This window comes from Macrobrachium nipponense, chromosome 16, assembly GCF_015104395.2.
Source record: "Macrobrachium nipponense isolate FS-2020 chromosome 16, ASM1510439v2, whole genome shotgun sequence".
Taxonomy (NCBI): Eukaryota; Metazoa; Arthropoda; class Malacostraca; order Decapoda; family Palaemonidae; genus Macrobrachium; species Macrobrachium nipponense.
In genome coordinates this window covers 65278559-65295464 of record NC_087209.1, presented here as the reverse complement: position 1 = coordinate 65295464, position 16906 = coordinate 65278559, and the positions used below count along the sequence as shown (strand labels likewise).

Sequence of the window (16906 nt, the reverse complement as noted above, 5' to 3'; positions counted from 1 at the left end):
CTCTGGTAACAAGCTAACATTTACATCAAATATACTTTTAAATGGCTATCCCCCCCCCCCCCCAATGCCGTCCCAAGAAAATGCACATAAAAGTTATTGTACTCTAGATAATATATATCTCGGTGTTATTTTGATATCAGTTGTTCTTCAGATATGCAGATTATCCTTGGAACTAAGGTTTGATAAATAAGTACAATGAAATGTTTTGGATTTATATTTCTATGACTAAACCTTGTCTTATAGTATGGAAAAAGATCACTTCCAATTGCATTCATTTGCGTAGGAACCCTATACATTTGACGACATACGTTGTATTAACAATTAATGGACCTTGGTTGGATCGCAAAAAAATAAAAATTATTTTCAACATCCCGTTGCTGAGGCAACTTTATTTCACTTGACGAAGTGGAACTTGACTGCATGGTGGCACACCTACAGTAATCATTGGCGCCGTGATGTGCTGATGTTTCGTCGAAGTCAAATTAGATGATAAAAATATGCGTATCCGAAAAAAACAATATGATGTTTTACTTTCATTCAGCGTTTTCTGAATAAGTGACATAATTCCATTTATTCACGACGACTGTGAACATAAGCTTCAGGTAATTACCACTATGGAAAGGAGTTATTATGTACCGACTCCGTACGGGCTTACAAGACGTGAAATAATTCTCTCTATAAACATTACATTTTTATCATGCGTGCATATGAGCAGGATAAAATTTCGACGGTGGGATGCAGTGTCCTCGAGCATTTCCGAGAGAGAGAGAGAGAGAGAGAGAGAGAGAGAGAGAGAGAGAGAGAGAGAGAGAGAGAGAGGACAAGGATCCTGCAGCTCATCATTCAAGAGGGCTTATTATTAAACGTCCCAAATAAAGTGAAACCTAATCTCATGTACAAATAGTTTCCTGATGAAATGGTCGGGCTCCGTCATGACCAGGCAACGGCTTATGTGATCTTCTCGCATTCAACGTCATGCTGGGTTTCGTCCGAGTTGCATTGTTCTTCCTTGAGTTTCATTGTCAGGGGTGGGGGAGGAGGTGGATTGCATGCGGTTGCGTATAAATTTTTTTTTTTACTTTTCATAAGTGCAATATTGCTTTTTCTGCGACTGTTTCTCTTACGTTCTTCCCGGAGTTTCATTATCTGGGGGAGGGGTTATTGCATGCGCTTTTTATGTCCAATATATAAATATCGCTTTTCTGGCTTTCTGTTTCGTTTATCTTGGTGTTCTTTCTTGAGTTTCATTGTTTGTGGACCCAGAGTGATTACATGCACTTGCGTATACATACATATTTTTTTTAAGTTTTTATATCTGTAATATCACTTTTCTTATCATTATGTTTGTTTAGTTTGGCCAATACAGACGTTAATATATATATATATATATATATATATATATATATATATATATATATAATGATATATATATATATATATTAATATATATATATATATCTCAATCTGTGTGTGTGTTGCAAGAACATACAACGTTATTGATTTAGTATGCACAGTAAAACTTATTTTCTTGAATTTGAATCTATGAAATAATTGATAACAGGGTGGAAAGTCAGACAGGAGAGAGAATATGAACGGAGTTACAGTAAACGGAATGACAAACACCGAGGTTTTAGCTAGGGGCTTAAGGGACGCCGTCTAGACCCTTAAGGAATGCTTACAGTGTACCACGCGACGTGTACAGATGGCACTAACCACCCTACGGAGGAACGCCTTGTTTAAGAAAGTACTCACGGTCTAGTAACATGGACTATTTTGTCGGCATATATAGAGAAATGTTCACGATTTTAATAATCGTAAAGTAAAACTTGTTTGCAAATCGTCAAAGAAATACAACCGTTCATGATTCGCGCACCACCGGATCTTACTCATTCAAGAAAACACGTCAACACTCGAGTTGTATCTTATCCGTTCATTTCATTCATCAGCTGGAGAGTTCGACGCCTTTTGCTTCGTCAGATAATGAGCACAGGCTTTGCTCACGCGCGACGCAAGTGCCGCCTTGAATGCATGACTACTTGAGCAGAATCCAGTTTTACTGAGAGAGAAAGAGATGATTGATTTTTTTTATATATACATATATATATATATATATATATATATATATATATATATATATATATATATATATATATATATATATAGATATATACATCATACTATATGCATATTACATACATATTGTACATGAGAGAGGTGAGAGAGAGAGAGAGAGAGAGAGAGAGATGACATATATATATATATATATATATATATATATATTATAGATATATTATACATTATACATGTTGTACGAGAGAGAGAGAGAGAGAGAGAGAGAGAGAGAGAGAGAGAGAGAGAGAGAGAGCGTAAACATCTCATTCCGAGATCCAGGGAAATTGAAAAAGGAACAACATTATGAATGTATGCATGTATGTGTGCATATATTATACTAATATATTAATATAGATATATATATATATATATATATATATATATATATATATATATATATATATACACACACACACACACTTTACCATACGAAGAGCTTACATCCAATGGTATTTTTTTAAAAATAAGAGCATCTTCACTGGCCAGGATTCGACTTATGCCTCGTGGGCTTGATACGTAGAAGATGGTAGTTTATCCAAAATATTCTCTTAATATAATAAAGTCGAGTTTTCCCTGCCTGATACTCATGAGTTTAGCAGCTGCTATTAGAAAAAAAAAAAAAAAAGCCTTTGCGAATGGAATGTAAACTTCAGAATTTAGGCCAAAGGACAAGCGCTGGGACCTATGAGTTCAGTCAGCGTGGAAAGGGAAACAGAGTAAAATGGTTTCAACGCAACCGATTAGAGAGGAGGGAACGATAGATGTAAGAAAAAGAATATGAAAGGAGGTATAGTAAAAGGGCTGAAAGAGGTTGCAGCTAGGGGCCAAAGGGACGCTGTAAAGAACCTCAAGTAAAGCCCACAGTGCACCACGTGAGGTGCACTGACGGCACTAACCCCCTTCGGAGGAAATTATGGAAAAGGAGGATAGTTGAAAAACCTAAACCCGAAGGAAGTTCAGGGTCAAATTACACAAGGCGAGAAAGGGAGAAAATCTGACGACAGATGTTTATGATGATAACGCCGTGATGTACTACTGTGTCTATTCCCTGTGGCTCTATCTTTTTTGAAGTGAATATAGAAGATAGGCCAAGCCCTGGGACCTATGAGGTCATTCAGCGCTGACACGGAAATTGACAGTAAAACGGTTTGAAAGGTACAACGGGAGGTAAACATGGCAGTTGCAATATAAATCAATTGTCAGGAGAGGGTGGAAAGTAAGATGGAAGAGAGAGAATATGAACGGAGGTACAGTAAAAAGAATGAAAGAGGTTGCAGCTAGGAGCCGAAGGCGCGCTGCAATGAACCTTACGTACTGCCTACAGTGCACCGCATGGGGTGCACTACTGGCACTAACCTCTTACGTGGAGAGCTTTATTTCCTTTGCATCCGTTATTTCTTTTAAGGCCTGTCCACACGAGCGGGCCTGATCGGCGTGCTCCGGGGTTGACGGGCAAATTCTGGCGGGCTTACCCGTGAATGTTGTCCACACGGGTGAGGCAATGGAGAGGTGGGCATACCCGACGATGCCAGTAGTGTGTCGAGTGCGGTACGATAAACATGGTGCCTACCGCAAAGAAGAAGATAGTGTAGCATGATAATTGCTTTGTGTGTGATGAAAAAGAAGAGAATATGGTGCAAAGAATGGCTCAGTAAAAAAAATGCATATGGTTAACATACGTCTGCCAGGGTCGAAATTCAAGCCATCGGGCACCGCCATGGTGATTTTGCTAAAAGACCCATCGGGTAATTTGACGGTTTGCCCGTCAAGTGTGCCCGTTAGAGGGGAAGTCCGCCGATCAGGCCCGATCGTGTGGACAGGCCTTTAGGGTCGTCGTTACCTGATCTCTTTGAAAATGAGACTCATTCGTAACTGGATTTATTTTCATTTCGATGCTCCCTTAAATTTAGATTAAAAAGCCATACTTCATAATGAGAACTTGCACAAAAAAATAAATGAAAAAAAATGCAATCTTCAGATATGCCTTAAATTTGAGTGTATACGTTATCATTAAGCTGCACGTCAATCAATTTCGTAATAGTTCGTTTCATCTGAACATAATTATCCCAGTAAACCCATACAAATACTAAGCGATAAATGAGAATTATGAAGACTTGTAAAAATTAAAATGACTTTTATTTACTTACCGAACTTTCCACTAAGCAACATTCCAAGTCAAAACACCTACCTGCGGGAAGAAGGGAAATTGTTAAAAGCATGTTAACAAAACGGCCCTCATAAGCACACACACACACACACACACACACACAGAGAGAGAGAGAGAGAGAGAGAGAGAGAGATACTAAACGTGATTAATGTAAGTTAACTCTACAATGCATACTCAACAGAGGGGGAGAGAGCTTGTGTGTAAGCGTGCGAGCGTGTGCGTATGTGTACGGATATTCATGAAATATATGAACGTGTTACACACATTCTGACGTGTATCTCCAAATAGTATGGATATGCATACATAAAAGTCATCTAGTAAATGCGCACCCAAGAACGGAGCACAGACACAAACCAAAACTAAGGCAGCGAAGTTATTGCGTATATATATGTGCGCAGGTTATATGTGTGCATGTACCCAGAACGGGGCACTGGTATTCGAAGTATGGCGCAACAAGTGTTTCTATATGCAAGAATTTTAATGTAGGCATTACGTCTCCTCGGTAGCTCCTGCCACAGATATTCCGCGGCTAACACCCCCCCCCCCCCCCCTCTTCTTCTCTCTCTCTCTCTCTCTCTCTCTCTCTCTCCTCTCAAAGCTATTTTAGGTGATTTACTGAATAAGTAACTACTCTCTGGCTGTATTTCATGTCAAAAAGAGAATGAAAACTTAACTTAAATGGTGATCTAGGAACAACTTCCTTAAAATTAATCAATCTGAAAAAATATAAATAACCATTTAACTTCCCTGAGAAATGTGGAACCATAGTTCTTAAATAACACTGGACAGGAAAAAAAAAACTCCATTAGCAACCTTACCAACAACCGGGAAAATCAGCGATTTTTTTTTATGCTCTGTGATTTAGGTACGAAGTCATTGACCGTAAATTTTGGTCCAAAGCTGCAGACACGGAGACGTTACCGGGTTAATATTAATTTCGCCTACGGCATTTACAATTCAACTTTAAAAGTCCATAGCACTGATTCTTCCCACTTTTCATAAACATCTTTAGTACTGATTCTTCCCACTTTTCATAAACATCTTTAGTACTGATTCTTCCCATTTTTCATAAACATCCTTAGTACCGATTCTTCCCATTTTTCATAAACTATTTTGTAATAATGATGGTCCGTCCAACACTATAACTAAAAAAAAACTACAATGTCACATTTCTCTTAAAACAAACAGTTTTGTAATAATGATGGTCTGTCCCAACACAATAAAAAAAACTGCAATTTCATATTTCTTTTAAAACACACTGTTTTGTAAGAATGATGGCCTGTCCCAACGCAATAAAAAGAACTGCAATTTCATAATTCTCTTTAATATAACTTGAGGGGATCCCACAACAGTTAATGAAAAAGTCATAATACAGAGGAAAAAAAATCCAAGAAACCTAAGAATAAAAACTCGAATCTTCAGGCCTTCTTACCAGCTGAGAGTTTAGGCCTCACATGAAAAATAGGCCTTAAAAAGTTTCTAAAATATCTTCAATAGGCGTCCGCTGCTTGGACCAACTGAGCACTTCATGCTTTAGCTAAGCTATGTATCACCCCATATGGAATTATGAAATTTAACTTTCATTAGAATTTGTACACTCATCGTGATCCTCACTACAGAAAAAATACCAATCGTTAAATTTAATATTGTAAAAACACAAAACTTGAAAGGGTATTATGATGCGTGAAGCCACTGGGATCAGGTACGTTATTTCAACCCAAACGCATCATGATCTCTCCTCAAGAAAACATGCTCCTCACAAGTAGTGGAGACACTTCTATGGTAACCCTGGTGGTGGGGAAGGCAAAAGAGTATGAGGAATTCCGCAGAGGGAGTTGCCGGTAATCCCCATTCAGCTACCTGGCTGGTGTGGATACGTTTTATGTGGATTCTCCCTAAATATATTCAATGGTCGGGTTCAAAGGAACTCTAGTTGCGCAATCTCGCTTAGAGACTACGCCATTCTACACGCACACACACACACACACACACACTATTATTATTATTATTATTATTATTATTATTATTATTATTATTATTATTATTATTATGTATTCAGAATATTGTACAAAATCGCTTTTCAGAAAGGATATTGTTACTTTCATGTTAATTATGACTCTCTCTTCTTATTTCTTGTTAACTGTAATAAAAGAAAAGCACTTCTAAGAATCCATTTTCTGGTTGGATAAACTCCTGAAGGCTGAGTTAACACAAAAACAATCATCATACATACTCCATAGAGGAACAGGATTTGCTACGAGAAGTGCAGAAAAAAAAACCTACCTTCACAACATGAGGAAAACTAATATAGCCACCAAGTATTCAAGTAAACTAACCATTACTGAATGATGACCTAATCTGAGGCTTTAAATTACCCACAATTTTGAAATAACCAGTGAAGACCCTTCTTTCACAGCCTCAATAATTTACATACCTTTGATTATTGTAACAGATAATGGATTCAGCTAAATCTGCTTCTTTAAAGTCTTCGAAATGCATATTAAAGCAATACATACATAATATACTATATATATGTACTATTACCAACAAACAATAACATTTTGTATTATAATGGTCAAGTTGTCTGCAAGTCTGAACATGTATCACACTCTATATATGATACATTTGGAAAATGTTAGGTCAGGTGTCTTACCAAACCAAATAACCACACTGGCAGTACCTTGAAAACCTTGAAAATAGCTTTAGCATCTGGCACTTGTGGCAGACTTCGTTTGGCAAGAAATATAATCAAACATGATTTAAAAACATATTGGATACTTTTCTGAATAATATCTAGAGTAAACCTTCAGGACTCTCACAAATGACAAATCACTCAATAGGCCTATTATCAATCCCAGCAGCAAATATAGTTGCTGTATTATTAAGTCAAAATACTTTTTTGTGTCCTTGGATATTTCATTTGGTCATTGGAGAAACAATCACCATTTCATTCCATTCATTTTACGGTCAAGAGGGCAAAACTTGCTAAATCTCACAGCCGAGATAGGCTATCCTTTCGGCACGTGTCAGATCGTCGTAACAGGCAGTGTTTTGGGTAGACTAAACAGCTTAGCACGAAAAGTTTTGTTGGTAGCCTAAATAGCCTGACACACTACCCCCAAATAACCTAACACAAAGTACTGGGGGTAGCAAAATTAGCCTAACATTAAGTTTTGTGAGTAGCATAAGTAGCTCAACATGAAGTTTTGAGGATAGCCTTAATAACCTAACTCGAAGTTTTGGGGGTTGCCTGAATAGCCTAACACGAACTTTCAGGGGTAGCCTAAACCAAGGTCTATAGACCTTGGCCTAAACAGCTTAGCACGAAGTCTGGGGCTTTGCCTAAATGGATTAGCACGAAGGTTTGAGGGGGGATGGCCTGAATAGCCTAACACGAAGTTTCAGGGGTAGCCTAAACAGCCTGACACGAAGTTTGGGGCTTGGCCTAAATAGCCTAACACGAAGGTTTGGAGTAGCCTAAACAGACTAGCCTAACACAAAGTTTTAGGAGTAACCTAACATTTTCCGTTTTATTATATAACAGATCAGCTCGCCTGCAATTGGGCCCACAAAAACTATAAATACAATAACTAAATGAAAATAAAGCCTTAAATGGGGCATGGTAACCTATGGCGTGATACGCTGTGCCTAGGCTTATCTAAGAGTCATCAGAAAGCTTTAGGCCTATAATGTCTTAGTTTTCGATAGCCCATCTTAGAAAGTATTACTAAACAATATATAAAAACTACTGGTAAAGAACGTATGGGGATAAATCGCTGACCTAAACCTCTACCGCTTCAAAAGCTCATCTAAACAGTCTACCTAGACCTATGGGATCTGATCATCGGTGTAAACTGACTGAATTAGGCTTAGAAAAAAAACGTTTCGTGTAATCCAGTTATACTAAACTAATAAACCGGATTCCATACCAACTTCCATTTCATCCAAACTTCCATTTCAACCAAATTAACTCCCATTTCAACCAAACCAACTTCCATTTCAACTAAACTAACTTTCATTTCAATAAAACTTCCAGTTCAACCAAACTTACTTCCATTCCAACCAAAATCCTTTTTAACTTCTATCTCAATCAAACTTCTATTCCAATAAAAACTAACTTCCATTTCAACCGAACTAACTTCCACTTCAGCCATACTAAAATCTAAAACCAAAAGTAACTTCCTTTTCAACCAAACTTACATTTCAACTATTCCATTTCAACAGTACTAACTTGTACTTCAGCCATACTAAAATCTAACATCAAAAGTAACCTTCACTTTAATCAAACTTACATTTCAACTAATCTAACTTCCATTTCAACAAAATTACCAATTCAACCAAACTTACTTCCATTTCAACCAACCTCCGGTTAATCTAAAAGCAAAAGTAACTTCCATTTCAACCAAACTTCCACCAGCGTCTACGGAAAACGGTATAGTAGGCCTAGCAGTCAGTGAGAGATTCTCACCTTTCATACCTTCTATCGCCATCATTTTCCCGATGAAAATTTGTTTCGCTGGTATTATGCTTTCCGCAATCGTCACTGCGTACTATTCTATAAAACATGTAGAAGGACATTAACGTTTTCACGACTAATATGAAGATAAAAGGAGAAATCTTGACGCTTCAAGCAAGGCAGACCGAGTCTAGAGTGGTTTGCGTATTCCTCCGCGGTAACTAAACACACACACACACACACACACACACACACACACTATGTATCAGACCATATCATTTTGTATGCTATCATTCGCTAAAGTTCATTTTTATAACATTTATTTCCTTGTCCATAACTCTGTTGATTAAGAAATTCTTTGACGTGTAAATAGATAGTGAAACAGAAGTTCAAACAAATTGGAACTTATTGCAGTTGCGTATTTCTAGGTAGGACTTCTGTAGAATCACTTCGACAGTGGTTGTTTTTCATCGTTTTTTTTAACATTCTTATTATCTCTTTAGGAAACGTAATGTAATCGTAAGGCGGACCATTCGCTAGCAATTTTGTATGTCCACCATGACTGATCACTGCCGCCATGCACTACAATTGATGAATATAAAACATTAGTATTATGCATCAGAGAATCGTTCGGTCAATATGAGCAAAAGCTTGCATTGTTGTTCTTCTCGCGGTTGGGAGAGAGAAAAAACAAGCTAAAAAAGATGTGGGTGAAGGAATTTTTCAAGAAAAGGTCAAAACCTTCTCACGAGTGTTTAATAAATGACATTGTAGTGTCATCCCTTAAAGACTACAAGGATTTCCATCAAATTCTCTTAATCTTCCATAAGGATGGAAATGATTTATAAATTTCAATGAACTCGAACCAAAACTCTTGGAAGTTCAGTAACCAACACCATGAATGCGATTGCTTAATTGAGCTTGTATGATCAACCGTCGCCAGACACCTGTCCATCATGATGGAAAAACTTCATGTTGGACGAAAAAATATCAAACACGTTTATCATTCTTCAGTCATGTTGGTCAAACTTTCAAACACACCCATATATGCTCAAATTGTATGATTAAACGCCACTATATGGAAATTTTTTTGTATGGTAGTGAATGGCCGCCAAGGTTCAAAACGTGTCTTTTATTTTTTTTCTTTGGTCGTTCATTTCTCCTATTCTGATCTGTTCAACAATCATTTACACACACACACACACACACACACACACACACACCACACACACACACACACACACACACACACACACACATATATATATATATATATATATATATATATATATATATATTAATTTCAGGGAAGTATTGTCCTTTTGTATTTCCTTACTTTTTTTTTTATCAAAGCCAATGTAGATTTTATCAAATATCCCAGCATGTGCCGACAATATTAATCAAATGCTGTGAGACGTCAGAAAACTTGTTATGAGTGGTTGTGGAGAAATGTTCCACCTTGGAAATGTTAGCCTAGAGTGCACTTGATGCAACCCGCAAATCTTGATTAATTTCAACAGCGAGTCAATACGAGAGTATGCTAATCAAACATCATTAGCCACACTGAACATGCATATTGTCATTGATACATAAGACCACAGAATCGCGACTCTGAGGTAAGACCTCGCCAGTCAATATATCTTACACGATCAGATGATTTGCAAAAACCTCTTCACTGTCTGTTTCTATCAAGTAGGTAGGCTTACGTCAGAGGCTTGGGATAATCTGCGTTTTCTATATAAAGATGTAACTGCAAGTCGATCACCAGTCAAAAATAAGATGCAACTCCTTGAGGATAAAATATGGCCTTGAATAACTAAATACAAATGGTGTATAACAAGCCAATGAAAACCTAACGTACACATCGACTAAACAACCTGTCCTAGAAAGCAAGAAGAAGAAGAAGAAATAAGTTGCTCATTTCACGTCATCATTGACATTCAGCCAATTCCTTGCCAATTCATTAGAACAAACTTGCTCTGTAATTTCTGCAACCTGATAGTTTCATTTGTAAAAGGCTCTATTAATCAGTGGGATCATTAGTGGAAAGAATATCCAGCCTATTAGTGTGCAGCCATTCATCAGACGCGCCAAGGGGTGCGTTACGTAAGTTCCGCATCCCGAGACAGCTAAAAATGTTAAGTCCACTCACACACACACACACACACACACAAAACGGACACTCGCACGCGAGCGCGTAACATGACGGCTGTCATGCCACACTTGCCTATATTTGTATCCATGGAGGAATTTGCCAGAATAACAGATTGGCTGCGAAGATGACGGTGAATAATAAGGAGAAACTGTAACCTTTTTTGCATTTCATAACGGTCATGGGGTGAGGGGACGGAATGGATGGGACTATAGCCCATGTTAAAATGGCTTCCGATGTATCCGGTCGTAATCCATTAATTATTGTTGGTTTAGAGTTCAGACATATTACACAGAGATTCGGCTGTGCATGAATCAACATGACACATTATCACATACACGTTTTAGAGAATTTGATTAGGTCTCTAAAATCTCAACAGCCGATACACTTGGTCAACATTCTTCCCAGATTGCTAAAGAAGAGGCAAGCGCTTGTGATTATTGTATTTAATTATTCTTTAGCAAGCACGTGACAACTAAGAGTCAAACCCATTGTCCTGCTCAAGAGCCCAATTTTCAAATAGAAAATGTTAGTTTTGTCTCGCAAAACTGAACTTTTTAGCGCATTTCTTTTGATACAAGTTCTGCGCTTCTTCAGTGATGCGGTGAATCAAGAAAGCACAGTAAGGGTACAACACTTGACCTTCAACCCACTGGTCAATTTGCACACTCTCTCTCGAACAAGTGAGATGTAGGTAGGTATACCATTGCATCTCCAGCAGATTAGTATCCTCTTTCATCTTGCATTGGCGACGTTATACCATTAGTTCTTAAGTAAGGGAGAGCTTACATTTATATTTTGTAAGAACGCCTTTGCGTACTGTGAGAGAATTGGGTTGCTGGTCAAATTGCTCTGTCTTGCTAAATCAGCTTTCAATTTTACAGAATGCCCACAAGTATAAAAAAAAGAAGAAGAAAACCGTTACAAAAAATAATGCAGGGGTAAAGAGTAGTAAAGGAGTAGTGCCGTCATTGCATCCCGCGTAGTACAATGTATTCATTACTTGAGGGTCTTTGCATTGTCCCTACGGCCCCTAGCTGCAACCCCACTCATTTCTTTTAGTGTACCTCTGTTCATATTCGCTTTCTTCCAGCAGACTTTCCACCCTCTCCTAACAATTGATTCATAGTGCAACTGCCAGGTTTTCCTCCTGTCACACCTTTCAAGCCTTTTAATTGTCAATTTCCGTTTCAGCGCTGAATGACCTCGAAGGTCCCAGTGCTCGGCCTTGGGCCTAAATCCCATATTCTGTTATAAGAAGTACTAAAAAGAAACAAGACAGGTGACATATTCCCGTTCACAAACAGTAGCTGAGAAGAGTATTATTATTATTATTATTATTATTATTATTATTATTATTATTCAGAAGATGAAACCTATCCAAATGGATGCTCATCAGGATGAAGTAAGAGGAAGTAAAGGGAAAAACAAAAAGAACAGATCACTTATCAAAAAAGGAAAAGAAATAAATTAACAAATAAATAAAAACGTATTAAAAACAAAGTAGAATATTATTAGGGTACAAACGCATTGGACCTCCGCTTGAACTTCTGAAGTTCAAGAGTAGAAAAAAAAATGACGATGACCTTACACGGCCCTTGAATGAAATACCATTCCAGCGTCTCTTCAACTCACGAGAACGGTATACCGTTACACCTCTTCGCTCACACCTTGAACGGAGAGAGGTATTTATCCCCTTATCCTGCTGAGAGGAGGTCAATGCGTTTGTGCAATCCTTCTGACAATCAATGCAGCAACTCGCATCATTCATCTTATGCAAGTTTTATTTTAGTACGTGTTTGGTATTAACCTTCCCAAAATCTTGACATTTCATGATCTAATACTCATTCATAGGAAGATGTCCCTTGCTCAGTCACTAGCTTTGGGGAGTGGCGCCCTGAGGACAACATCCCTTCGACCCCAAACTGTGCTGTCGTCTGTCTTTGACTCTTCCCTGAATTATATTATCCGTCTTTTACTCTTCCATCTGTTCCCTTTAGTCTCTCCCCACCTAGCTGTTCAACTTCTTTAACTTTTCCCAATTTCTATTTATCATTTATGAGCTAATCCTTGGGAAAACCCGTGTGAAAATATAAAAGATATAACTCTCGGGGTGGTACTTTGGCTTGTTATCTAACGCGTTGCCTATTCCGATGTGCTAATACTAAACATTGTATAGTAAATGTAAAGTAGACAGCCTACGAAGATATAGCTTTTTAATATGATTTGTCGACCACACAATATAGACGTGTGTATATAATACTTAGATCACCGAGGGGCTAGTACTAAGCAAGGCGTCTAGTGGAGCTTCCGCCATGTTTAGTAGTAGCAACTTAAAATAAATATCGTTTTTTAATATAATTTGTCGACCACACAATATAGGCATGTGTGTAAATAATACTTAGATACCGAGGGGCTAGTACTAAGCACGGCGTCCAGCGGAGCTTCCGCCATGTTTAGTACTAGCAACTTAAAATAAATATAGTTTTTTAATATAATTTGTCGACCACACAATATTATTGTGTGTGTATATAATACCTAGTTCACCGAGGGGCTAGCACTAAGCACGGCGTCCAATGGAGCTTCCGCCATGTTTAGTACTAGCGCCTTAGAATAGGTGACGCGTAGATAACAGACCATCGTAGCACCCTCTCTGGTTTGCTGATACTGCGTTACGATAACCAGTGCATCCATAATGGCAACTTGGTAGCAATATAGTTATACAAGAGAGGGCAAAGATGGCAAGTTCCGATCGCAGAGACGTAATTTGAACGTCCGGAAATTCGGACTGGGATACTTCCAGAAGGAATAACAGTGAGAAATGGTGGCTCGACTCTGGAAAACGTCAACTGTTACGTGGCTCCAGAGATAAAGAGAGTTCCAGTTACAAGCATTTGACACACAAGGAGTGAGGCTGCGAGCATCTCACGCACCTTCTTCCTGTCCCTTCATGGGAAGATACGGACTGCCTCCTTAGTATCTCCGTGCTCCCAAAGCTAGTTGTGCTTAGCACTGTGGGAACGTGATACCTTGCCACAGTGCTCAGTATCCGAAGTGTATTATTATTATTATTATTATTATTATTATTATTATTATTATTATTACAAGCCAAGCTGTACCCAAAACTGAAAAAGATGAAGACTAGGTCTACAGGCCCAGTTGTTAAGGCAACCCATCGCAGACTAAGTAGTACCAAAGAGGTAAGAATACGCTATAAAGACAAACAACAAAGAAAAACGAATATGATAAATAAAATAGGAAGCCAAACAAGAAAAGAAAAAAAAAACTGCTGAAGAATGCATTTCCCGGCGATATAACTGATATTGATGGTTCTTATCTTACGTTTAAAAGTATCGAAATGCTTATACCAATGCCTAATTTTTCCTCCTTGCCCCGTTTTTTTTTTTTTTTTTTTTTTTTTTTGTAAGATGTCTATGTATTTGTCAAGTTACCTGGTTTTGCAAGTCAGTGACCTAATTAGTTCGATTATATGCTTTTCCAAATGAAAAATGATAATGGTGATTTCAACGTTTACTGCCAAAGCACTGAGTCAGGATTTACTGGGAGAAGGAAATAAATTCCAAACTAGAGTGGTTTTTCATTTTGGGAGATGCATGAAGTTGGTCAGTGTAAATGAGAATAAGTTTCAATATGGGTACTTTAATAACAAGTTTATTTCCCGAAATAAATTAAACAAAAATATGAAACAGTCGATTACGTCAGCAGATAATAAATAAACAGTTCACTTCCTAAGTATATATGTGACAAAGTAAATAAATCTAAGAAATAAACCCATGAATCAGTCGGTTAAGCACGAAACAAATTATTTTAAAAAATAGATAAATTAGTGAAGTAAGTAGATAAGGAACAATAAGCAGTGAAAATATCAGTTAAGGAGGTAAATAAAACGAACGAATTAAGCAGATAACAAAATATTAATTGAATAAAAAGTGCCGAAACAAATTGATAAATAAAACAACTGATCAGTAAGCTAGGGACGATAAATAAATAGATAAATAAACAGATAAATATATAAGCGATGTGAAATCATACTCTACTACCCCGGAGTAACGGCTGACTGCGTATGTCTGAATCAACACGGTTTGATTTGATTGGGCATCTTGTTGGCTGCTATAACTCTGCAATAAACGATACGACCCAGTGGTACTGGAGTTCGGGGCCTGCATTAACTCCCCTTTACAATCGCCAAGCTGGGGTACTGGGCATTATGGTTAATCAATAATAATCATTAAAGGCTGTCCCTACCGGTTGAAAATTTTCTATTGAATTTTTGCTAATTTCCTTAAAACGGGGAGTCTTGTTATTGGCTAAAGTAGGATTTCAGTAATGGAATTAGATTTGTAAAATCCATGGAATAAAAAGAATTAGTAATATTATACACGGGGCGGATAGGAGTAAGGGGGCGTGTTTTGGGGTCTGGGATGCTGGGGGTGGTTGGGGGATGGGGTTTGGTGGGTGAGGGGTATACCCCGGAACGAGTCCGTTAGAAAATTCTTAGTTTCATAATACAGCGAAAATCTTTCTCCCTAACCAACAGATACTTTCGGTGCAAAATACACTTCATTCAATTCGGCATCACCATCCCAACACCAAGTTAAAACAGAATTTTAAAAAAGTACAAAACAAAAAAGAAAGAACGACGAAAGAAAAAAAGTAAAGCTTACATACCTTTATCCACTCTAGGCGATAAACATTCCTCTCTGCCTGGGCAAGAAATTAATGACCAGCGCTTCGATTCTCGTTGCGTATATTGCAACTCTCGGATTCATTAAACCACTTTTTTATGATTATTTATGGTCTAGCAACGGCGCTTTACATTACAACCTTATTTTCTATATTTTACAGATATGACAGCTTGCACTAGTACTCTTTCACGGACGTATTTCACAATTCTTTAGACGTGTAGGCTACGTTCGTTTAGCAAAGAGGTCGGTGGAACTTTTTCATCTGAGGTAGCCTATCTTAGTCGTAGCAACTAGTTCTAGTCCTACATGGGCCAATGGCAGGCTACTGGTATTGAGGCAGAGAGAGAGAGAGAGAGAGAGAGAGAGAGAGAGAGAGAGAGAGAGAGAGAGAGATATGGCAGGTAGTAACGCTAACGCTTCTTTTTTTATGATTTGTTCTTTACTTAAACAATTAGTCCCTGATTAAAGTACTCTTGCAGTTACCTGAGATTTAAAAGTACGCTAACAGGATTGTTTTATTATTATATTATTCTTAGCATAGGAAACAACAGATTAATTTTCTAAGTAAATCACTTCATCTGTTACGTAACGCTTGCTTTACTGTCCAGTAAAAGAAAATATGTAACAATAGCGTTCTATCACAACTGCGACTGATTTCTCAAACACTTCAACGTCAAGGTGTATGTATACCTTGATTCCTTTGCACGTAAATATGACACACAGAAACACAATAGGATTTTTGTGTATCTAAGTTTCCCTTGAAAAGTCGTTTCCTTTTAATTTTCTCCTTAAAGGATTCGCAAAACGCACTTTTAGACTTATGACAATCACTGAGCGCAAATATCTGACTGAGCAACATTCATTTGTTAATCTCTATGAGCTTCGAATTCTTGGAGGTAGATGAAGATAAACAGTTCTCTTTTTCGTCTTGTGCGAGGAGATGCGTATAACTGGAGAAACAATTTTAAAAACCAATGAGAAGAAAGGGTAAACCAGCAAGTGAACAATAAAAACTCAACAAATAAAAAAGGCAACTTGATAAACCAGTTGAAATAAAAAAAGAAAATGGAATGTTGTCGAGGTAAAAAAATTGTAGACTCTTCTCTATTATCTGTCAACGAACGAAGAGGCACATGCACATGCACATACACACACACACACACGCACTCACATACACACACACACTGATTAATATTAAAGGAAGCGGCCACTTGATATAATTCTCACTCAGAAGTCATGCTTATTACTGCAAAGCGCGCGCGCGCACGCACGCACGCACGGACAGGTAGACGGCCTTTTGACGGTAATGAACT

General features: G+C 37.8%; 1 protein-coding gene across 5 annotated transcripts in view; it reads right to left on the bottom strand.

Moving 5' to 3' along the window:
• LOC135195788 (ankyrin repeat and BTB/POZ domain-containing protein 3-A-like) overlaps positions 1-16534 on the bottom strand; it is a 463838-nt gene extending 447304 nt beyond the window's left edge. Inside the window, exon 1 of one of the 5 annotated variants that reach the window (XM_064222263.1) lies at positions 15577-16534. Coding sequence is in view for 1 of the 5 variants with exons in the window: in XM_064222261.1 (XP_064078331.1) it covers positions 8757-8857 (101 nt within the window). In the remaining 4 variants the exon portion in view is untranslated. Of the gene's footprint in view, positions 1-4259; positions 4297-8747; positions 8936-15576 lie in introns of those variants that run through there. The other 4 variants (XM_064222261.1, XM_064222262.1, XM_064222264.1 and 1 more) reach the window with 4 other exon arrangements.
• Between the last annotated feature and the right edge of the window lie 372 nt (positions 16535-16906).